General features: G+C 48.9%; 2 protein-coding genes across 2 annotated transcripts; one reads left to right on the top strand and one right to left on the bottom strand.

Moving 5' to 3' along the window:
- Positions 1-1,237: 1,237 nt before the first annotated feature.
- PROK2 (prokineticin 2) lies at positions 1,238-8,734 on the top strand (the record flags this gene model as incomplete). The annotated part of the gene is made up of 3 exons (XM_082321380.1): positions 1,238-1,342; positions 5,111-5,236; positions 8,609-8,734. 3 exons carry the CDS (start codon positions 1,238-1,240, stop codon positions 8,732-8,734), a joined length of 357 nt encoding a protein of 118 aa, XP_082177506.1.
- A 12,228-nt stretch (positions 8,735-20,962) lies between these two features.
- GPR27 (G protein-coupled receptor 27) lies at positions 20,963-22,991 on the bottom strand. The gene has a single exon (XM_082321507.1). It carries the CDS (start codon positions 22,907-22,909, stop codon positions 21,767-21,769), a length of 1,143 nt encoding a protein of 380 aa, XP_082177633.1. The 5' UTR covers positions 22,910-22,991; the 3' UTR covers positions 20,963-21,766.
- Positions 22,992-24,005: the final 1,014 nt, after the last annotated feature.

Here is a 24,005-nt window from a genome sequence, read left to right as displayed (position 1 = left end):
GTACATCTAGAAAGAGAAGCTCACCGAGACAATCAGACCATGGCCTGGCGTTAGGGCTGGAAGGAGCTAGTGGTACACTGCCTCTGAAATGGGGGCCCCTGCTCCCCCTGCCCCTTCTTCCCACCATCTTCCTCACAGATTTTTGGGTGAGAGCCAGCCCTGCCGAAGGAGAGAGCTGTTTTCTTCCCTGTGCCCTTGGGTGCTGCGGGAGCCGGGAGGGCACAGGCAGGGGCAGGGGCTGCCCACAGCCCCCCCACAGGGGGGACAAGCGCAGGCAGGAGGGGGAGTGGGAGAACATGAGTTCAAAGGGGGTTTGGGCTCCAGAGTGCCCAGATGCTCAGACAGGTCCACAAAGGAGTAAGGTGAAGAAGTACACGAGAGCATTACTTTTCTACTCAGCATTGACACTTCTTGGGCTAAGTGCAGTAAGGAGGAACTGGGGTTGATTTGATTCTTGCGGGACCTGTGGGGTAAATTTGCTACGATGCTCCTCTGCCCCAGACAAGGTGAGGTGCAGGTGTGTGTGTCCCCCACCATGGCCATGCCCACAGCACTGCTGGGGCTCGGGGGCTGCAGGCAGTTCCCATTCATAGAGGGGAGCAGGGGAAACACGGGGCTGGGGCTGGCAGGAGAACCGCTGGGGCTGCGGCAGGCCGGGGAGCTTGAGGAGCACAAGCAGAGGGGACATGGGCACTGGAGCTGAGACAGGCCTCCAGGTTGACTCCAGTGGCTGTGGACTACCACTGACCCACCACGAGATAGCTCTAACCTACTGTGGGATCCCTCTGGACCTGCTGTGTGCTGCCCCCGACCTGCTGCAGGATGTTCCCTAGCCAGCCCCGCGATGTCCCTCAGACCTGTTGAGGGATGTCCCCAACGTGCTGGGGGTGTCTGCCCGAGACCTGCTGGGGGATGTCCCCAACATGTTGGGGGATGTCCCCCCCAGACCTGCTGGGGGATGTCCCCAACATGTTGGGGGATGTCCCCCCCAGACCTGCTGAGGGATGCCCCCGCTGCCCCCCCCGCAGCCGCGCAGTCTCGTCCCGCGGCCGCGCACCTGGGCGCGGTGGGGTGCGCGCGTTGGTCCGCGGCCGCGGCGCTGCCAGGGCGGGGGTGACTCACGCTGCCGCCGACGGCGGCCCCCGGCTTTATAACGGCTGGGGCGGCCGCCGCCCGGCTCCGCTGCGCCGCGCTGCGCCCGCGGGGAGCGCAGGGGCCGCGGCCGCGGGACGGCAGCATGCGGAGCTTGCGCGGCGCTCCGCCGCCGCCGGTGCTGCTGCTGCTGGTGCTGCTGCTGGTGCTGCTGCTGCTGGCGGCGGGGCACGGGGCCGTCATCACCGGGGTGAGCGCCGCCGCACGGCACCGCGCGGGCCGGCCCGGACCGACGGCACCGACGGGACCCGCGGCGGCGGCGGCCGCAGGCGGGCGGGAGCCGGGCGGGGGCTCGGCGGGAAAGCGTGCGGCGGTGGGGGGCTGGGGGCTCCGCCGGGGGAGCGGGGAGAGGACCTGGGGGTCTGTCTGCGGTGAGTGCTAGCGGGACGCGGCGGGGATAAGCGATGCCAGGGTGTAGGGGGGCTCTCCCTGCCGGGAGGGATGCCCGGAGCTGGGGGGTCTCTCTGGGGCGAGCACTGCCGGGGCTCGGGGTCTGGCCGGGATAAGTGATGGCAGGACAGAGGGGTCTCGCTTAGGGTGGGGGATGCCCGGAGCTGGGGGTCTCGCTGGGATAAGTGATAACCAGGACGGAGAAGGGAGGGCTGTGCCAAGGGATGAGGGATGCCAGGGCTTGGGCGTCTGTCTGGAATAAGTGCTGCCAGGACATGGAGGTCTGTCTGGGATGAGGGACGCTCGGAGCCGGGGGTCTCTCTGGACCAAGTGATACCAGAGCTCGGGGGTCTCTCTAGAGCGAGGGGTGCCAGGATACGGGGCGTCTCTCTGCAGTGGGTGATACCAGGACTTGCAAGTCTCTGAGGTGAGGGATGCCCCGGTGCGGGGTCTGTCCCTTTGGGGTGAGGGATGCCCGGACTCGGCGCGGGGGTGTCTCCAGGCTGGTCCGTGAGAGTGCAGAGGCTCCCGCTGCTTCTCCGGGGCTGGAGGCTGCCCCGCCATGCAGCCCCCGGCCCCGGCCGCCCCCAAACCTGCCCGGGAGGGCCCGGCTCGGGGCACCGCACCTCCTGCTTGGGCACCCCGAGCTCCGCCAGCTCCCCCAGCCTTACCGCTTACACGGCAGGCACCGGTATTGCAATCATCGCAAAACGCTGCTTTTGGTTTTTTTTTGAGTATGACTCTGCTGCTTTTTTCCCTCAATAGCCACCCATTGCAAATGAGTCCTCTGTTGTTGTTGTTGTTGTTTTTAGGCTTGAGATTTACTTTGGTTGTGAAAATATTTTTTTTCCAAAGACGTTGTTTAACCCAAAGCATTGCATCACTCTCAAGTAAAATGATTTTTTTAGTGTTTGCTTTGGATTAATAACGCAGCGCTTGCATTCCTTCGAGAGCTCACATGTCTTTTGTAACCACCAGAAGTTGTACTCGCGGCAGCGGATTACTCCGTGGCTGCCCAGGCTCCCCGTCCGGACTTCACTGAAGTCCGTGAAACAGCTCCTAGGCATTTCTCTGGAGGTCGGACCAGTACCCAGGACTGATTAATTTTCAGAGCAGAGAGTGTGAAGGAATTTTTTAGTATTTGAGAATTTTCCTTTTAAGTAGAAATATTTCCAGCAATGGAGGACCAGTTTATCTAAGTCTGTTATGAGAGTTGTGGCTATACCTTTGAAGCATAATTAACCCATTAAATAAAGTAATTGTGAAGCACTGAATAATAGATCAAGGACAAAGCAGATTCAGAAAGTAAAAATACATTAGAACTAGAAAATGTTGATTTATTAACTATTGCAGGGCATTTCTGCTTAAACCACTTTGATGCATTTTTGGCTTCTGATGAATGGGCAAATCTCAGACAAAAGCTGACGTAGGTGTTCCCGTCCCCATCCTCTGAGCCTGAAAGGTGCTTTTCCTTTGCAATTTCAGGACTTGATTCAAACCTTCCTCACTTCAGTGGTGGTTTGTGTGCTGACTTCAGTCGGCTTTGAGCCGGCCTTTCACCTGGGACTTTTTCCTTGAGCTGGATTTCGCACAGAACTGTGTTTAAATGGGGTGCTGAAGAGGAATGTCCTTCATGTTGTGTCCTGTGAATATTAGGAGTAGCAGTATGAATTCCACGTTGGAGATAAGGTGTGGGCAGGAGCATTTGGGTTGAATATTTTCAAAACCTGTCACACATTTTTGGAAGGGGAGCCCTAGAAGTTCTGCCAGATGTACATATGTGTGCCTGAGTTTCAAAAATAAATTGTTCAGTACAGTGCTTTAGATACCCTTGCTGGCTAGGACATACTCGGACCTGTTTTGCAGCTGAGTGGTACTTCACTCCAGGACCGGTCCCATGGAGATAGATGGGGTTTGAGACACAACTGAGATAAAAAGGGGGTCAGGAGCTGGCTGGTGAGGAATAGCAGAGCCTGTCACTCCAGCCGAGCAGTGGATGCTGGTGTGCTCGCGGCAGCCAAAATCACTGGACCTGCAGTTTTTTGTGACTGGTGCAAAATTAGATCATTGCAGCGTTTTTTTTTTCTTTAAGAGAGAGGTTAGAAAGTAAACGTTATCTACCAGGCAAGTTGTAGTGGTAGTTTTATGGCCATATTAGTCTTATAAGTAAATACTCTGTGTGTTTGGGCTCACCTGTAGCACAGAGCTGTTGGCTTCGTTAAATGTGTGTTTAGGAGGAGTGCTAGCCATTTGCGTTACACACGCTATTTAACAGCTTGACTCTAATGCAACAGCTTTTTCCTAAATTACTGGCTGATCTGTAAATACGTATTTTGATCTGGCTTCTGCTGGTTAAACTAGTGTAATATTTACCCAGTAGAGTACAGCCTAATGGCATTTATCATGTAAATCCCAAGGTAAGATCTGTAAGCTTTTTTGCTCAAGCGAATGTTTGTTCCGATACGCAGTCTTCCCCAGAGCTGTTATCATCTTTTATGTACATTTTTACAAGTTGCCTGTTTCTGTACTGCTGACCAGTGCCTTTGGTCTATCACTCCTGCTGTCAGACATTAAAAGAGAAGTGAGTTAATTAAGCTTACCTTTGAGGTGTAATCAGAACCTTTAACTCATGGAATTTCTCGTCGGAGAAAGGAGACTGGTTTTTGCATTAAATTCATATAGTAAGAGGTCTGATAAGCTTTTGCTTAAAAAATAAGCAAAAGATATGCAGTAACCTGTTTCAAACCCTAACACGTCAATTGCTCTTCATAGTTTCTGGTTTTTAAAACATACCCAATAGTTTGTATTTTGGTTTGTGCTTATCTAAGCCAAAAAATGTATTGGGTAAGCGGCTGAGGTTTTTTCCCCCTTGTAGGGGGAATGCTACCACAGTAGCATTTTCTTGGGCGTGGACACTTATGCAAAGCTTTTTCTATTACACATTTAAGACCTCTTTTAGTTACATGTAATTCTAGATAACAACCACAGAATCCCTATTTAAACTTCTGTTTTAGCTACTTCCACTTGGACTTCTCTAATAACACTGTCATGCAGTCTTGCGTTTGCAAAGGCACTCAACCATACGATATTATCATAAGAAACTAGAAGGAATAGTTACTTAGAAGTCTTTAAATTAATGGATAATTTCCTATCCTAGCTTCCCTGTAGGATAGGATTTCTGTTTGTTTGGTGCACTTGGTCCTTGCACCTGCCTGAGCTCACCCAGGCTCTGATCTGGGAAAGCAGAGTGGGATGTGCCACGGTCCATCGGTGCTTAGAAACTGGGACTGTAAATCACTGACAGTCCTGGATTCGGCCCTGAGCAGCTCTGTATGTGGTCGCGGCTTTAAACATCCTGGGCTCAACTCTAAAACATGCCAGGAGCCTGTATGTTCAGATCCATGGGAGATAGAAGTATTGCAAACCAGCCTTAAATCTTGTTATTCAGCCGTAATGAGCCATGATAACTTGTGGGGTGTCAGAGGCAGCTCTTGAGCACCTGATCTGTCTTATTTCTGGAATGTATTTATTATTAATTTTATTTGCCTAATGTTGTATTGAACTCCAGGCCTGCGACCGAGACCAGCAGTGCGGAGGAGGGATGTGCTGTGCAGTTAGCCTCTGGATCCGCAGCCTGCGAATGTGCACGCCGATGGGAAATTTGGGAGAGGAGTGCCATCCTTTGAGTCACCGAGTGAGTACGTCACTGAGGGGCTGTGGGACCAGCGCTGGCAGGGCAGAAAGAAACAGGAATATACTGCAGTGTATGTCACATTGCATAAAAACTATAGGTGGTGAAAAGGCAGGGAGACATCCCGTGCATTACAATACCCAGCCATTTGCATCTGTATGGAAATAGTGCTGAAGGTATCTACGTCAGGAAATACATTACTGTCAGAATTATGCTGAAAAGAATCCGAGGAGGAAAGTAATACACGCTTTTCAGTTTGTTTTCTTATTAGTTTGTTGTTGCTGTTTTGCTTCATTACGCAATCCAAAACAGCCTTAGCAGTTCCCAAGCCCGAACCTGCCAAGGCCTACACGTGTGAGCAGGAGTGTAGCAAACACCACCGACCTCAGTAGAACTGGACCAGGTCCCATCACAAGCATAAAAACATCACCAGCCAGTGTTGGGACACCTGGTGCATCACTGCAGCATGGTCCCTGCCATCAAACAGCAATGTCCAGTTGTCCTCCAGAGGCTGAGAGCCACTGGTGCCTTCAAAAGCCATTGAGAAAGCATTGGCACACACTTGTACTTGAGAAAATTCACCGCAGGCTCTCTTTGCTTCTGTTCTACCTATTAATTTCCAATATAAATGTATTTATACATATATACACACATATATATAACACTATTTACATATTAGTACATTATTATATGATACACTATACTATTAATATAATGATATTAACAAATACATTTTTAAGGTTATGTAATTATGTATATTATATGTACTATGAAAAAGGCTGTTTATTTATAAATAATACAATCTGTATACAAAAGATTGAGCGGGTTGTTACCAAGGAGCTTGAGAACCTGGTGGTAAGAGCAGGGCCCAAGAGTCACCGCATGTGAAAGATACCACGGCAATAAATTTAGATTACATATGTGCAGCAAGGTAGCTGCCTCTCTCACTGTCTCATCTAATGCCTGGCTTCTCAGCTCAGTATCTATGGTTTATTTCCTCAGTTTTAGGAAGTGCAAGGCTCTGTTCTATTACAGTTAAATTTTTAAATCTTCTGCTATGATACTGGGGACAAAATTCTCTTTTTTACTATGTAATGTAGCAGGTTTTTCTTCTAAGGGCTCTTTACATTAACAGGAGTCTCAGGACAGGAGAAATTGTCTTCTAGGTTTTTTATAAGCTCATTGCTTTTGGGTAATAATTTATACTGTCTGATGTATTTTAAGCTAATTGCCCACATAATTACAATCAGAGAAGATGCCTGTCCGTCCCAGACTTGCGGTCACAGTCATTAATGTTTATAAGCTTTATGAGGTTAATCTTAAATTTAGATTCCTCACCCCACTGCTCTTTATGGCAAACACAAAGCAAATTGATTTACTGTAGTATGTGAAATTAGGTATTTTTAAGGATGGAGAGTTTGCTCAATGGTTCCTCTACCCTAAATATTTGGGTAGGGGGCAGCTGGGAGCCCAATTGCCTTCAGCACCAAAACCTTTCCTTTGCCTGCAGGTCAGGTACAAAGCAGGCACCACCATGGCCATGCCACCTCCTCGGGGACCTCCAGAGAGGCCTGGAGATACCCTGGAGGAGATGGCTGGTGGTTGGGTTTCCACCTTCTGGTTTCCTTCTCAGCAACTAGATGGCGTTGGCTTGATGCCGTTAACAATCTCCGTTGGCATTGCAGAGGCAGGATTTGCAGGTGGGAAGGAAGGGTTTGCAGGCAGGACCAGGCAGGTGAGGTTTGCCAGGTCAGCAGACAGAGCTGGCAGCAGAGCTTCCTTGTTTCCTTTTCACCCCCAAACTCCCATCGCCCCACGCTCATTAAAACCTGGTGCTGGGCACACAGCGTGGCAAAGCACGCACCAGCTCAGCCGGCATCACCAGCACCAGCTCCAGGCACATGGGTTCTGCCTGCGCAGGCAGAAGCTGCACGCCCCGGCAAAGCACCCGTCCTGGAGAGCTGTCACCGGCTGCCTGTCCCCAGCCAGGTGTGTTATTAAGCCACGTCTTCAGCGTGGGAGTCCTGCTGAAATGAACATTTCCTTGAAGTGAATGTAATGTCTTGAATAAATCACTTGAGCTGTCGGAGGGCTGAGAGGTACCTCTGAGTCAGCCTTACCAGCCCGAGGAGCTCAGATTTTAGGTTTTTCTGCAGCGCTGTGCGTGGGCACCCAAGAGGTGTGATTCCCGCAGGGAGTCCCTGGCACCCGCAGTTGGTGGCTTCTCCGCTCACAGGGCCGTGGCGGATGGTGTGGGAAAGTCCATGGTGAATCTCGCTCTGGGGTTGCTCTTCAGCAGGTGCTGGGCAGGGGGCTGGTGCTGGTCCAGGGCACTGCAGGTGATGCGAGCCCCCCCCCCCTCGCCCCCTGCACCCAGCAGGGTGTCACTGGAGTTAGGCAGGTCCTTGGCGTGATGCACGGGGGAACATGTGGGACTCTCTCCCTTTGACTTTCTTAAAGAAAAAAATTGCACACTGACACAAAGCAACCTCAGAATATTAAAATTGCAGGCTCAAAATGCCCAGAAATCAGGAAATGAGGGAATTAGGGCTGCCTGCCCAGCTGGCAGCGGTGGCTTTGTACCTCTGTGCTTCCCTCACTGCATCCCGCTGGATGCTCGGTGCACACTGCTGGCCAGCAGCACTGTGGCTCCCAGCCACGCCGTCCCACCGGGCTGTCCTGCTCAACTCATGTGCTGGCGGAGGCACGGCTCCTGTAAAAGACGGAGCTTGTAATCAAGTTGTTAAAGAGTGTCAGTGCATATGCATTCTGTGGCGCAGTTACATTTGTTTAATGCAGTCCGTATGTGTGCTCCCTGCAACACAGTGTGGCTGGAGGAGGGTGGGATGAAATGAGAAACGTCTGCCCTGTGGCAAGGGGATCCTGCTCCGAAGGGAGGTCAGGCGAGATGACCTCCAGAGATCCCTTCCAGCCTGCATTACCATGGGATCCTGCAGTTCCCGAGTCCTGCTACGCAGCTGACAAGCTACTCTGTGGCTATGGCAATGCAGGAATCAGGGCAAGCAGAAACCCCTGCACAGTAAACACCGCCAAACATCGTGCTAAAGGCCAGTGTAGTTTCACAACAAATGCCTTTATGAAATGAGAGTAAATGGATAACATGTGTCACAGATGTAGATTTACAGAGCAACACGGACCATTACATTTTGCTCTTAACTGTGGCTTGACTGGGAAATGCAATGGGGTTGGCTTTGCCATCTGCTCTCCGGCCCCTGTGCTGCAGCTCATGGGGATCTCCTGCTGTGGAGGAAAGTGGGCAGAGTTCCCCGTATCCCTGCTGCTCATCAAATCCATCCATCCCAAGCACCATCGCCTGTGCTCCCTGTCCCTGATGTCTGTGTTCTTTGTCCCCAGGTTCCCTTCTCCGGGCGGCGGATGCACCACACCTGCCCGTGTCTCCCCGGCCTGGCCTGCGTACGGACTTCTCCCAGCAAATTCAAATGTTTACCAGACTTCAGAAAAGAAGATGTCTTTTTTTAGCAGGAGCTATTCTGCACTAGAAAGAGCCACTCAATGTATTCTTTTTCTTGTTATTGTGACAAACAAGGTACTTGCCAGGGGAAACCCTTTACCATACTTTCCTGCCTCACCAACATTAAAACTGAAGATGAGATACTGTGCTGTAGTGGCCAGGGTTTTCAGAAGGGACTCGCGGTGGCAGATGCTTTCACTTTGGGGTGAGCAAAATGACATCTGCTAAAGCAACACTGCTTTCTGAGGGCAGGAGCTTAACAATTTCTGAACTGTCTCATGGTCTTCATGGTTCCAGCTTAACCCCAGAATGAAAACATCCAAGATGATTGTCAGTTTTGGAAAGTTTTGGCCACATTTTTACACTTTGGAATGCTTGAATTGAACTGAGAGTTGAGTAATTGCATAGTGTGAAGCATATGACGATTGCCAAAAAAATGTATTTACATTACATTTCGTATCTTTATTAATATAACTGTATTTGTAAGTTAGGCACAGCTCTAGGGTAAAAGTTTAACCAATAGATGTAGTTTTTACACTTTTTAAAAGTGGCAGGTGGAACCAAAGCATTTCAATATTCAAAGCATTAAAAGATTTTGTTATTTTAGTATTCTAAGATGAGAAGACGTCAGTGTTACTTGAGTTGGTGTAAAACTACCTGATCATCTCAAACTATGTATTAAGTTGTAGTTTATATTAAAAAAGGAACCCTGAAGTTTATTGTAATGGGCTGCCTGACTTCTTGTATATGTATCAAATTTGCTGTGTAAAAATTCTGTATCAGAATAATGGCACTATATGATTTGATTTATTTTAATATTATAACATTATTTTGTCATTGTGGTTTTCCATTTTTATTCAGTGTAATCTATTATCACATACTTGATTCACCCAAGCTAGCAGAGCTCCTTATGGATAGCTTAGCGAAAGATTATATGCCTCTGGCTGCTTTTAGGGAAACTCAGCAGTTTACAAGGCATGAACTCCTCAACCGAGCTGCAGTCTTAAACGATGGAGGAATCTTGGTATAGCTAATAGGAGGGGTTTTTCTTGGCACATGCCTCAAAGGATCAACTTTAACCTGGCAAACATATAATTTGTGGGTTTTCTATGAAATACCGTGCAACTTCATATTTACTTGTCAGTCCCTGGAGCTGGAATTCCAATAGTTTGTGTGAGTTTCACACATTTCTTGCTCTCAGACATGCAAACGTATGCTGGAGCTGGAAAAGTGAAGTCATTCATCATTCAACAATCGGTGCTTTGCTGCTGATGACGATGAGGGGTTTGAGAGAAATTAGCACACTTGTATTAAAGCAAACACTTGTATTAGAGAAGATGAGAAATGTCCCAGCGAGTTTACCAGATACGTTCCACTGGGCTCCACAGCATCCCCAAAGAGACAGAAAGGAACAACTGGATCTGCTATTTGGCCAGATCCTTGTGGATCGTGCACTCATTAGAAGAATAAGTGCCTTGAGAGATGGGATTGCATCCTCCCAACTCTAAACAGCCCAACCCCAGGGCTCCTGCTCCAAAGCCTATATATTTTGCTTCACCCTTTGGAGCGGCGATACAGCAGCTGTGCAAGTGACAACAAACTCAGGTCCTGTAGGAAAAAAAAAAAGTCTGAGGTGCCACCAAATGGTAATTTTATATGTGGTTTGCATTAATGTGATCAGGTACAAAGTGCCTGTATTAGATCTGAAGTTAGAGGAGCTCAATTCTAACCCAAAGGGCTGGATTGTGCTGGTGAAAGACCAGCTCATTCCCATGGTAATACAGTGACCTGTGAGCACTGCAGAAATTCCCATAATCAGGGTTTAAAAACAAACCCAAAACCTGATCCTACCACTGTCACTTAATAGTGGGGCTCCTCAAACCCCCCATGCACCCACACAGTCTGAGTCTGCAGAGGAGGAATGCCCTGGGAGCCTGGGAGTTGCTTTTCTGTCTATGTCTATCAATATAAAATTAGCCTACTACCATGGACTTCAGTTTACACTCAAAGGGAAAATCAAGAAGGAAAACAGAAGCAGCCCAAATGTGTGTGTGTCCCATCTCTTGCTCCATTCATTTTTACCAAAGCACATTGTCATGGTGCTCAAAATGATGAACCATAGCAGGAAACACCAGCCCTGCTTCTCATCTCCCACTGGCATAAATCACCAGTGACTCCACTGAAGGTAATAACCCTGGTTTATATCATTGTGAGTGAGTGGAAAATTATATCTGATGACTGCCTTAGACCTGCCAAATTGAACTCCTAGGAGAGTTTATCAGACAAGAGCAGAGCAACTTTGTAGTTGTAATTTGTGCCCATTAACTTGCAGGATTAGGCATTTATCTGGGTAATGAGAATGGCCCTAATTACATGAGTTCAAAGTTCACACCATGTATAGGAGGTTGAAGTACTCGTGTCCTGCAGACACTCCTGGACAGGGTATTAGGAAGGTGCTTCTCTGAGAGAGACATTATCCTGTACTTGCCCTCAAGGGGCTTCTCCACACCTTCCCTGCTGCTGCCAGAGCATGGCTGCTGACATAGAAGAGCTAAAGGCAAAACCTCGCTGTTCTACATCCCCACTATATTCACTTGGCAATCATTATTACCACGATTCCCCTTTTAGTAATTTAATTCTCATTAATTGACACTCACAATGAAGGTTAGTTGATTTGAGAGATCATTTTGGAAGGAAGATTAAGCTTTTGCATCCCAATTCCTTCCTAAACTCTGTCCTAATCAATTATCTTTTCTCCCATCCTAGGGGAGATTTCCAAGCCCAAGCACACCTGCAAAGTCCCTTTAATTTCTTTCTGCAGTGGAAGGCGGGGGAGGGGAGGAACCCCTTTACCTTTGCTTTACAGTGATAATAGGTAAACCAGTGACCACAAGAAGTATGTCAAAATGTAACCGGCCACGAATGCCCCTCTGCGTTTCCCTTAAGCCATTTTTTGACTTGAGGGGCACAGCAAACTTGACTCCGTGACTGCTGGAAAAGGTGGCCAGCCTCGAGCCAGCTCTGCCATGAAAGGTTTTCTGCAGAACCCTGTGCTGCTCGGTTTGCCTCAGCATCACCCTCGCAATAATCCCGCACCAGGAACAGCTTCCTCACCTGCCTGGGAGGAAGGCAAGGGGGCAGACCCTTGCAGGAGAAATCAGATGAGAAAAGAACAAAACTCTTGCAGCCCTGGAAACACCTTCTTGAAAGGGAGAAGTCTCATTCTCCAGTACGCAGAGCTTGTTAAGAGAGAGCCTGGTTTAAACACTTTCCTTTATTCACTCCACTTAGGAGTTCTGTACCAACACTTGGTTTAATTTTATTAATATTGAAGTAATATTATTAATTATTAATAGAAATGTGTGCATTAATTTTTAATATTATATTAATATTGATATTACAGATATGCTATAGAATAATGATGATATCACACCAAACTGTAGGAGTTTCCATGTTTATTACCAGATTTTGGGTTAGCAGAGAGCCATTTCAGGAAAGGACACCACCACATATAAAGAGTTGCTGCCTTAATTTGATTAAGTGCTTATCAGGAAAGGTGAAGTAAGGTGTTTTGGGTTTGCGGGTGCACAGCTGGCTGAGTAAACACACACCTGTAAGCCTGGGGGGCTGGAGGGAAAGCTCTGCTGCTGAGCAGGAGAAAGTCCAGCTGAAGCTCAGCTTCATCTGCATTCTCTGCCCACAATTCCCCCCTGGGAAATTTTGTCACTTTAAAAAAAAATGTTACAAAATCTTTGAGTGAGGGGGTAACACAAAACAAATTCTCCTGGTTGTGTAGCAAGTGGGACTCAGGTCTGCATGGGTGCTTCCCTAGGAGATAGGTCACCCTAACCAAAACCCTGGAGTTGTAGGAGGAGTAGCTGAAGTGAGGTTAATTGACACAAGGCTGAAGATGATCTTGGTGGTTAAAGAATACTAGGGAACAGTATATGCCCGTACGGAGAGCTCTAAGGTAAGAAACAGGATTAGAGTTGGTTTTATTCCCTTGCAAATGGGCTGGAAACTTTAGAGTTCTTGTTACTCCAAAACTCTAGTGTGTTAGAAGGTCTTATAACATACCTTATCAAGAGGTACTTTGCTAATTTGCCTCATCAGCATAATGTACTGTAATGATGTATGATAACAGCAAGTATGACCACAGACTGAGGTCCTTGCTGATGCTTTCCCCCTGCCCCAGTAGCTTTCTGATCTGTTATTACTGCACAGATGGAGGTTCAAAAGAAACAGAAGGTGCTAAGAATCCCTTGATTTAAACAAGATGTCTCAGGAATTTGATCTTGACAATGTGTAACATGTTTTCCAGAAGGAATTAGAAAATTGCAGGAAGAGAAAAGACTGTGCAAATACAAGAGGATTTTGATAACAGCAAAATCAATGTGCCTTTCTCTATTACGTAGATATGAAATGCCAAACAGGCAGGGGTACAGCTGTTAGACTAATCAATAATTCTGAGCACAGGAATGGAGATGAGTTTAATGCACATCAAACATACAGCAAATCACCTATCATTTTTCAAGGAGTGTCTTGAGTGCAGGCAGACCCAGCCCAATGCAGTAAGATACATCTCAATGATTTGGCAGGGTAGATTCCCCCGTATGATCCAGCTGCCTCGGAGGATAGTGGTAGCCTTTGGGCCACTCTGCCCGGTCATCAGGGCTGGGAAAGGCTGAATGTGAAGGGCTGAAGCCAAGTAAGCCTGGTGCACTGAAGGGAGTGTGGATGGCAGCATGTTTCATGGCAAGGAGTATAGTGCAGGAAAGGAGGAGTGAGCAATATAATCATATAGCACACTTGGAAACACCCCCGTGGCAGGGGTTTCCCAAAGGTCTGAGTGTAAGACAGCTTAGTACGGGGGGGGAAATGACTGTGTGCACAATGTAAAAATGACAGAAAGTCTCCTCTGCAAATTTCAATTTGCCTAGGTAACGGGGTACATGTTAATTGTGTGTCAGGAGTGCCCAGAGCATCCCAGATCAATGCTCCTTTTACTATGGCACCAGATATCAGCGTGTTACAGGCATGTCCCTGTCCCCAGAAGGTTATGAGTCTCATAGACCAGATAAAGCATGTGTCTGTGCTGTATGCAGCGTGTACTCCCACCACTGCAGCCTGAGCTATCCTGGCATGCATCACTGTCCCTGCGCTGTGTCCCAGCAGGTGGCATGGGAAGGATGGGCTGTAGCTGCGTCCCCGCCAGCACCCCACTGACATGAGGACAGGGACTCCTGCAGGGCTCTGCATCGCACCGTGTGGGCACTATATCTCTTCCCGGGCTGGGAATCCCACCCAGGCCTCCTGAACCCCAGTGCTGTGCCTCCGCAGCAGCATCGCAACACGTGGAAGGGATTAAATCTTGTTTTAAATGTAATGCAGCCTTGTAAATCCCAAGGTTGTAGGCAGTTCAGAAGCAGACTGAAAATATGGCTTGGTTCCAGCCAAGCAAGTAAGGCTGAGCCTTCTTTATTTACTTTTTCTCTTGTACACGTGAGTGCACTCATGTCATTTCACGCAGACATTTGTCGGCTCTTTCAGTGCAAATGGGCAGCCATGGCTGTTGCTGCAAAGAGTTCATAAACCAGCAAAGCTGCTATTAATTTCAGGGGGTGCGAAGCTGGGCCCACCCTTTATTTACTCCTCTAGGCTACGCTGGAGCCCAGGCAGCAGAGCACATCTTTAACTGCTTTCATGGGACCTGCCAGAACGGCCAGCTCAGGGAGAGGCACTGGCAAGGCAGCAGCAAGCATGCTCACTCTTTCCAAAAATTTCACTGCATCCTGACAAATTAGTAGATTTTTTTTTTTCCTCCCCAATTTCTTCTCTCACATGGGTGAAACCTTGACAGGAAGGTCCCCCACCCCTTCAAATTCAATGGCAAAACTTCCTGACTGCGGTGGTGTCATAATTTCACATCCCTCCCCACCCTGGTTTCATTAAACTCCCGAAAGTCGCTAACAAACCTTTCACACATTGCAACAGAGCCCTCAACTATTTGGATTTGGTTTACATCAGCACTTGCGCTCAGACAGATATTGCACAAACTGAGAGTAAGAAAAAGTCTGGCTGGCTGAGAGTTTAGGATCTATTGGGGAGGAAAATTAGCACTGAGACCTCCATCCCCACTGGCAGCACTGCAGGCAGGGTCCTGCAGAGCCTGGCTTCTGCAGCATCCTTCATCGCCCTGCCGGGAAGCACTTTGGTGATGCTCAGCCTAAACATGTCCCTCCTTGCTTTCACACCATGGCTCCAAGCTTTACCTCTGCCTGCGATTCTGCTGGCTCCTTGGCTCGGGTGCCCACGTTCTCCCCCTTTAGTCACACTGCAGCTTGGCTGAACATATTGCACGTTCATCCGCCTTCCTCCACACCCAGATGTCTTCTGCGGCTCTGCTGGAGCTCGCTCCCTGGGGCAGCTTGGCCCCACGGGCACCCAGAGCTGGTACCTCTGCCCCCAGGGCCACTGCAGCCCCGTGGCACCCAGGGGACCGTCCCCTCTCCTCCCTTGCCCTCAGCGCAGCATGCTGGGGGACCTGCTGTGTAGCGCAAGTGTGCAAGGTCTAATAAGGGAGGAAAGGGAAAAGAAAAGGAAAAAGCCCAGTTGATTTACTCGACTCTCAAGCTACTCAACGGTTTCCTTTCCATCACCCTCCTGCAAGCACTCAGTGACAGATGGGGACAGATTGAGTGGTTCGATGGAGTGAGGTAATATTCCACTAAATCATTCCTCTTTCTCTCACTGTCAGAAAGCACCCAGACTTCAGCCCTTCCTTCTGAATCTTCCTGTGTTTCCCTCTGTGGATTTTTTTTAATGACAAAGCCATTTTAGCTCTACCACTGCTAAAATTTCTGAGAGAAGCAGGCACTGGTATTTATAAGGTATGATAAAATGGGTGTTGTAAAACAGTTAGCAAAAGGAGGGAGTGAATCACCGCGAGACAGAGAGGGTTCTGGTGCTGTTTACTGGTGTTTCTGATCTCTTTTTCTCCCTGCATGCTCAGGCTGAGCCCCGAGCCCGGCGCAGGGACCCCGGCTGGGCAGGCAGCAGGCGGCCGGGCAGGTGTGCCGTGGGCAGGCGCGCAGGCTCACGCTGCACGTCTCACAGATGGAGGATCCATTTTTTTCCCTGGATGATTTGTTCCAATGGTTAATCATCCTCACACAAACACAGAGTTGGGTTTTTTTAATGACACACCAGTAAATAACATTCAGAAACTTTAGGACGGGCATTCTCTTCACTGGGCGATCTCTTGATTTCTGCCTACTCTATTAGTGCTGCGATGACGGACTAAAATTAACTGGGACTTCACAGCTTCCCTGTGCCCTTGCAAGACTAGCTTTGAACTTGAAAGCCTCCTACACAAAGTGCTTTGCGCTATCAACCTGGTCACGGTAGAGGTGAAAAATGTGGCACTGAAGAAAGTGGCTTTCCGATAAATACATCCACAGAGCAACCATGCGTGACTCACAAGATCAAAGACAGAGTGCAAGTACTAAGGTCATTAAACATGAATAGAAATACAGAAATGCAACAGCTTGCATTAAAGGCTTAGCTTGACTTTAAAGTTAAGCGATGGAAGCTTATGTAGTCAGCGATTGTTCACCCGTGATAATGCTCTGCTCTTGCTATCAGTAGTTCTGTGCTTTACAAAGGTGAGTAAGAATAATGAATCATTTTTCAGATAAAGTACCGAGGTGTGGGGCAGTTAATGACTTGCACCAAGTGAAAACAGGCTCAGAGATGCTCAGCATCATCAGCTTTAGGGAAAGTCAGAGCGCCACAGATGTCAGGCCTGTTGGGAATTCAGCTCTTGGTCACCAATTCTACAACCAATGGATGAGTAAGGATTTACCCTGCACAAGGTCCTTTATGAATGACACGGCATCAGAGATCACCAGCATAAAAGGAGGTCTGGGGTAAGACTTCCATCGGCACAGCCCCAGCCCGTACAACTCTGCACCAGTTTTTAAGAGACCATCTTCACTGACGGTCCCTCTCTGATGCCTCCGTTTCTTCAAGGTGTAGTATACTTTACAATATTCTGAAGCTTAAGAACAGCACAGCATGGGAGATGCTTCCTGGTTCATATTACAATTGAGTTAATTGTAGCCTGTGCAGTGTTTTGAGCAACTATAAAGGAAGCTGTGCTAAAATTGAGGATTTTAGGGGACCTCTATTAGAAAACAGCCCCCCTGCCATGTTTCTAATAATTTTACTTGCAGCGTAACTATCTATCTAATACGGTTTCCAGAGTATTCCGATATGTCACAGCATCATCTAATCTGCAGCCTAAGTTAATGAAGTGCCTTGAGATACTTAACATCACGTTCTGCCAATCCATGACGGTTACTCTGTCCGGAGTCACTTCTCTTGGGCTGGTTTGTTGGCAGTTCTGAGCAGATGCTACATAGGAGCAAGGTGACTGTGCTTAACCAGGTGGGGCAAGTGGCAGAGGTCCAGCCAAACTCCGTGCATCCTTTGCTGGGAAGGGAGGGAAAATGCCAGCTTTGCTCTCCTCTGAGCTCAGCACAACGTGTCCCAGGGTAGTCCTGCAGCATATGGCAGAGCAGCCTTCTGGAGGTGTAGCTGTATCACATCCAGGTAGAGCCCCAGGAAAGAATTGTTGCTATCAGACTAAGCCAAATTCCTGCCCTTTTCCTCAAAGCTACTGACTTCACACCATTCTGGGAGGCAGCTTTGTCTCCCCTGGTGCAGACCTGCTACTGAAAAAGCAAATGATGACAGCTCGTGGGCTGTGCATCCCCTTGCGCACCCTTCACCTCTAGCGTGACCACTGAATAAGACCTGTACCCAACAACATAATTTGGCTGCAGCCAAATATTTCAACCCCTTTCCTAGCAAACCCTTTTCGAACCTAATGGCAGAGCCAGCAGCACCCGACAGTACTCCAGCCTTTGAGTGTTGTAAAGCAAGAGATGGCCATAGCCAGTACTTGTTGATATTTCAGACCAGTGTCATTTTTTCAAGCTGGCCTGACATTTAAATTTATGCTAAAAACCTCCACTGACTTCAGCACAGCAAGACTTTGCAAGGAATGTGTTAAATACCTGGTGAATGAGTGAAGATGCCAGCAGCAATCGAGATTTTTCCAGAACAGCGCAGCTTTCTGCAACTGCAATTCTTCACCACAGATATGCAAAAACAAGCGCACTGTGACCTCTGAGCCAGACTGCAGAGAATCTCTGGGGGAGATGGTGTTGGTATTTCCTGTGATACTCAGCATTCGTGTTGCCCAGAATACAGAAGACTATCATACCTATGCCTGGAAGGGTACAGAGAGGGCTCAATCTACATTTTGGTCAAGCGCAGGTAGGTGGAAGAGGTGGGAGAGCCCTGCTGCCTTGCAGCTCACCAGACCCTTCAAGTACTTGGCATTTTGGTCAGTGGGGATGGGGAGAGGGGTTCAGAGTGTCTTGAGTTTTCGCAAGTGGGCCCAGAACTTGCACAACAAGCTGCAATAGCTTCTCACGTGGGTGTGGGAGGTAATTAACGCTCCGCTCTCACTGAGTCCCAGCCATTAGCGCTTCTGAGCGAGACCAGCAGCACTCTGGTTTTTGGATGGGCAGCTGGGGGCATGGAGGCTTACAGTCACGCCTCACAAGTCCCAACAGCATCAGGGATGGCTCCCTGTGCTCAGTCCATTCTCTTAACATTATTTGTCTACTTTTGTTACCCAGAGCAGGTTTTCCTCCTCTCTGATGCCCCTTCTCTGATCTTCGTCAAAGCATTTAATCTCTGTGACCCACTTTCCCCATATGCAGAATAAAGGGTGCTGTGAGAACATGTTAATACTGTGCTTTGGAAATGCTATTTTTTTGCAACTTTCTTATCTTTTCTCAGATTTTAGAAAGAATATTTATCCTCTGGTGTCTCTCTGGCCCTTTCTGGTTTTACATGCTTTCTTGGTGTACTCTCAGCCAGCAGGACAGACTTGCAACGTGGTGTTTGTTGGTGTGCCAGCACCAAATACTGTTTCATTTTCTGCTGTGTGTCTGTCCTTGATATTTAGTTTCACATTTTCTGGAATGAAGCCCTATTGTACAACACCCATCTAAACCCTGAATTAAAGCTACTGGAATTCCTTCTCTTTTGTACTAGTGTGGCCAGGATCATAATGTGCCTGATATTACAAGTACCTAAAATATAGAATTAACTTCAAACAGCACGGACTCTGCCCTCAGAGTATGTTAGAAGTCCTGAGACAGCCCTGGAAGCTACATGCAAGCAAAAGGCACAGTATACAGATACTCTTTTTAAACATTTTTGTATCCTTTTGCTGTGGGAAGGCTGGGTCTGGTTGCCACTGATGGGTGACAGCAAAGCATGCGTTATCTTCAGCGGGTAAAAACCTGACTTGCCCATTTAGCGAGGTCATCACTGAGATGGGGGATGCCTATGCACAGAGACTGGCATTCAGTACAGCAGCATGGCTTGATAAGCTAAGTCTAAATATAACCATCAGGTCACCCAAAGGTGATTTTTTTCATCCCCCGCATATACAAATTGACTATGCAACTTGTGCTTAATTTTTCTAGAAGTGAAAAATCTGGTCCTTGCAGCTTTTAAGGAGGTTTTAAAATAACTATTCTCCCACCTCTCTGGTTTAAATAGAATCATAACCATACTACTTATAGCCTGGAAGAGAGATAGGATGCCAAAATATCAGGCATTTTTAATAGAGTAAGAGAAAGAAAACATTGGCTTGGGTACCAGCAGGATTAGGAAAAAGAAGGCAAGATTTGAGCTGGAGATCACAGTTCTAGGCCCCTACATAGGAAGTTTCTTAAATTTTAAGGAAACAGGATTCTTCAAAAGTTGGAAACCCACTGAAAAGACCTAACAGTGAAACAGGCATCTAAGGTATACTTGGAATACAATTCCCAGCAACAGTATCAATGCTTTGCCCCTAAATCTTTGTAACACAACTCTACCTGATTACTCATCACGATTCACTAAGCAGTGACGTGATATTCCAGGATGAAAATTATAATTAGCACTGATAACCAAGTTCTGCTGTGATCTGAAGTTCCTGACAGCTTTCCTTCTGTACCCAGATGCATTTTCAAACAGCTTTGGAAATGATCATTAAGTCTCACTTCTTTGTTTTCAAGATTCTCCATCCATGGTCATATTTCTTAGCCCCGCTCTGGCAGTATCAAGACAGCTCTATCCTCCTCCTGCCTACCTTCTCTGCAGCTATACCAAAAGCTCCAATTGCAAACTTCTCAGTATGCACTTTGAGAAATGTTGCCTCTCTGGTGTTCAAATCTGACTTGGGGGTGGAAAGCAAGACATAAAACCAAACCAGAAGCCTCCCCTAATTTCATTCCCTGCCTAAATCTGGAGCCGCCACCTTAGCCCTCTTCTGATCCATCACACATCTCTTCTGTGCTCGCTTCACAGTCAGGACAACTATTTCTCAGTTGATGTCTAACAACTTTGGACTACTCTTTACAGAAATACTCTTAGCACAGACGCAAATTTCTTCATGGAAATTGAGCTTATCTCTGTCATTTTGTGTGCGACTTGCTCCAGCAGCGCGATGATCGATGTTTGTTACATGTTACAGGATACATCAGAAAGAAAGCACGTCAGGCACAGCTTCCTCTGAGATGGCTAAAAAGTTGTGTCAGGATCCTGCCATCAGGCTGACAGTTTCAATACTGCAGAGAAGTTTTTGTAGAACAATAAAGCAGGTTTAAAATGCCATGCTTAATAAATGTAAATTACTCATTGAGAATACAGTTTACAAATGAGTACAGTATTAACCAAGCCACCATGTTAAAAACCTGCTTTGCCAACTAAAATCAGCGATCCACAGTTACACACTCTTTTCTATCAATCATTAACAGAGGAGCTGTTAGCTAAAACAGAAATTTGGTTTCAGCAGACACAAAGAATTGTGCTATTTAAACCTGTTGCCCATCATGAACTTAAGTCTTCTTAAAAATAGCTTTAGTCACTTTTATTGGTATAAACACCTAAATTGAGATCTAACAGCAAATAAGGATTGTGCTTGTCCATAATAACCTCAGCTGTGAAATCTACTCAGACACAAGACATACAACCTTCCACATACACAAGTTATTTGTCAGCAAAGCAGAATGCTGCCATTCTGAAACAATTACATACAGTAAAGGTTTTCAATATTTTATTAAAGAAAACAGTCAAAATGTACAAGTATTACCCAGGTTTGTAGATAACTTCCTATAAAGGCAGTAAAATATGAATTTCAATCTAGGTTTTAAAAACTGCTATAGTTGATTATTTTTAAAGTTGATATTTTAAAATCACATTTCACAAATAGTTCTGAAATATTACCAAATGAATAGTGCAACAAGAAAATTGAAATTAGTTCTACACTGACTGCATGTCAAGCAAAAGTTATAAGTAACTGCTTCAAATACTCAAACCATTTGAGAATGAATGAACCCAACAGCTCCCACCAAAAACTGACTTCTGACCACATTAGGAACGTCCTCTTCTTGTTCTTCACTTAAAATCAAATAATAATAAAACAACACCTCTTGAGGTCATCAAAAATAACTTTAGTATAAAATTGTCTTGGCCCTTATCAAATATTACATGAGTAAAATTGTTAAGCCTTTATCAAAACAGACAGGAATAGGAAAACAAAAAAAAATGTCATGGCCTTAATCCGTATCTGTTGGAATCATGTCTAGAAACGTTAGAAGCAAGACCAGAAACTCGGAGCCCTGTTTTGTTTTTAAAAACCACACAATCACAAAGAAAAACAGCTTCTTACTGCCTAAGGTTTGGGGGTGTTCTGCTCAAGTACCTGTTCCCATAGACAGCAACCTTTTATGTTCTGAAGAGAGCATACGCAAAATATAGAAAAATAAATAAAATAGCTTCTTACAGCCTAAGGTTTGGGTGCTGGGTGGTGGTTTAGTATGTCCCCCACAGGTCACACTCTCTTGAGATCATATGCAGAAACATGGAAAATGATATCCATCTTTCTTTTTTTTAGAAAGAGAAAAGCCCCCCTACATCCCAAAGCTCTTGAGATCGCAAAGGATGGTGCCCTGGGTGCTCTGGATGCTTTGGCAGCATGGGAAGTGGGCTCGGAGACAGACCCTGAGCTCCTTGTTGAAGATGAAGCAGAGGATGGGGTTGACCCCTGCCTGGGCAAACGTCATCCAGACAGAGGTGGTCAGGTAGACCTGGGGGATGGAGCTGGCCTTAATGAAGACCCGCAGGTAGCAGGCCACAATGTAGGGGGACCAGAGGAGCAGGAAGAGCAAGGTGATCATGTAGAACATCTTGCAGAGCCTTTTCTCCATCTTAAACTCCTCCAGCACCAGCAGCCTCTTGATCTGGCTGTGGGTGGCCTGCCTTATGCCCACGAGGGTGGGCGGCGTGGGCCCCCTCCCAAAGCCAGCCGTCCAGTTTGCAGCTGCTTGGCCAGTGGCTCCCGGCCCATGGAAAGTCCAGTTTTGGCTGATGGCTGGTACCAGCTGGGCCGGCTTCATCTTGCGGTGGCCGTGGATGAAGAAGAGCAGCTTGATGTAGACCAAGTGGGTGGCGGCGATGACGGCCGCCAGCATGAGCATGAAGCCCAGCGTGTCGTTGGCCTTGACGTAGCGGTGCTCGAAGATGCACTGCTCCTCCTCCCGGATGAACTTGTAGGTGCCCACGTCAAAGACAGGGGGGAAGGCCATGGCCATGGAGAGGGTCCACACCATGCACACCACAGCCAGGCAGGTCCAGCCCGTCATGCGCTTGGCGTAGAAGCGGTGGTGGGCGATGGCCATGTAGCGCGTGACCCCCACACAGAAGAGCAGGAAGGCGGCGTGGAAGCAGAAGAGCACGGCCAGGAAGGCCAGCACCTTGCAGCTGAGGGGCCCGTGGGGCCAGGCGGCCCCGCTGCGCACCGACAGCATGACGAAGGGGAAGCAGGCCAGCGAGCGGAGCCCGTCGGCCAGGCAGAGGTCCAGCAGCAGGTAGTACGGGGCGCGGTGCAGGTGCCGGTCCTTGAGGATGAGCCAGGCGAAGAGCACGTTGCCCGCCAGACTCACGCAGAGGATCAAGCCCAGGGTGGCCAGCTTCAGCCCGGAGGCGCTCAGCAGGCCGCCGGCGCTCGGCAGGTGCGGGCTGCTGCTGCTCCCCAGCTCGCTGCTGTTCGCCATCGGGTCCTTCCTCCTCCTCCTCCTCCTCCTCCTCCTCTTCCTCGGCGGCGCCGCGCAGGCAGGGCCGGGGTCTCAGCGCCGGGGCAGCGCGCCGGGGCCGAGGGCCGCGCCGCCCGGCGCCCCCATGCCCGCTGCCGCCGCCGCCCTCCCGCCGCCGCCGCCAACGCCGCCGCCGCCGCCCCGGCCGCTCCGGCGACGCGGGGCAGCGCTGCCGCCGCGCTCCCCCCGGGCCATGCGGCTCCCCCGCCCCGCGGCCGCGCTAGGGCCGCGCCCGGCGCCGCCGCCGCCCCATGGGGAGAGGGGATGCGCTGGGGGGGCGGCGAGGCGCGGAGCGGCGCGGAGCCACCCCCTTACCGCCGGCGAGCTGCTCCTCCGCGCCGGGCGAGGGGCCGGCCGAGCCTGCGCACAGCGGCGGCGGCTCTGCCCGGCTCCCGCCGAGGACAATGGGGTAAATCCCCCTCCCTCCTTCTTCCCTTCCTTCCCTTCCCTCCTCCTCCTCCTCCTTCCCCCTCCCTCCGCCCTGCCTCCGCCCCCCGCGCAGCCCGGCCCCTGCGGAGCGCGGGGCTGAGTCACACGCGCAGCGGCGCGGAGCGGCGCGGAGGTCCCGCTGCCGCAGCGGGGATGGGAGCGGAGCGGAGCGGAGCCGCCCGCAGCCGGGGCCCCGCCGGCCCCCGCCCTTCTCCCGCCGCCGCCCCGGGGCGGAGCGGGGGGGATGGAGCGGCGGGGGTGGGTGTCGGGATGGGGCCGGGAGGCAGCCGGGGTGAGCGCGGGCATCGCTGCAGGTGGGGTGGGGTGGGGTGGGGTGGGGTGTCCGGCTTCTGCTGCCGTCCCGCTGCCGTGTGGCCTCGGAGAGCCCCCGCGTCCCCCTCTGGAGGTGGAGGAGAGAAGCCGTTTATAGCTTATGGAGCTGATGTATGTGTGTGCGTGACACAGGTGTGCGTATGCCCATATACACACGTATTGATACCTACCGCATAGATGTATTGATCCAATATATCTATACGTTAGCAATATACCTGTGTAGCTCTCATCAACGTGCTTTTGCTAGATTTAGCCACACTAAATAGCCATTTAACTCCCTCTCTGCGTGTAGGGA

This window comes from Platalea leucorodia, assembly GCF_965183815.1.
Source record: "Platalea leucorodia genome assembly, chromosome: 9".
Classification (NCBI taxonomy): Eukaryota; Metazoa; Chordata; class Aves; order Pelecaniformes; family Threskiornithidae; genus Platalea; species Platalea leucorodia.
Note: the sequence above shows the minus strand (reverse complement) of the source record. Positions and strands in the feature narration are given on the sequence as shown.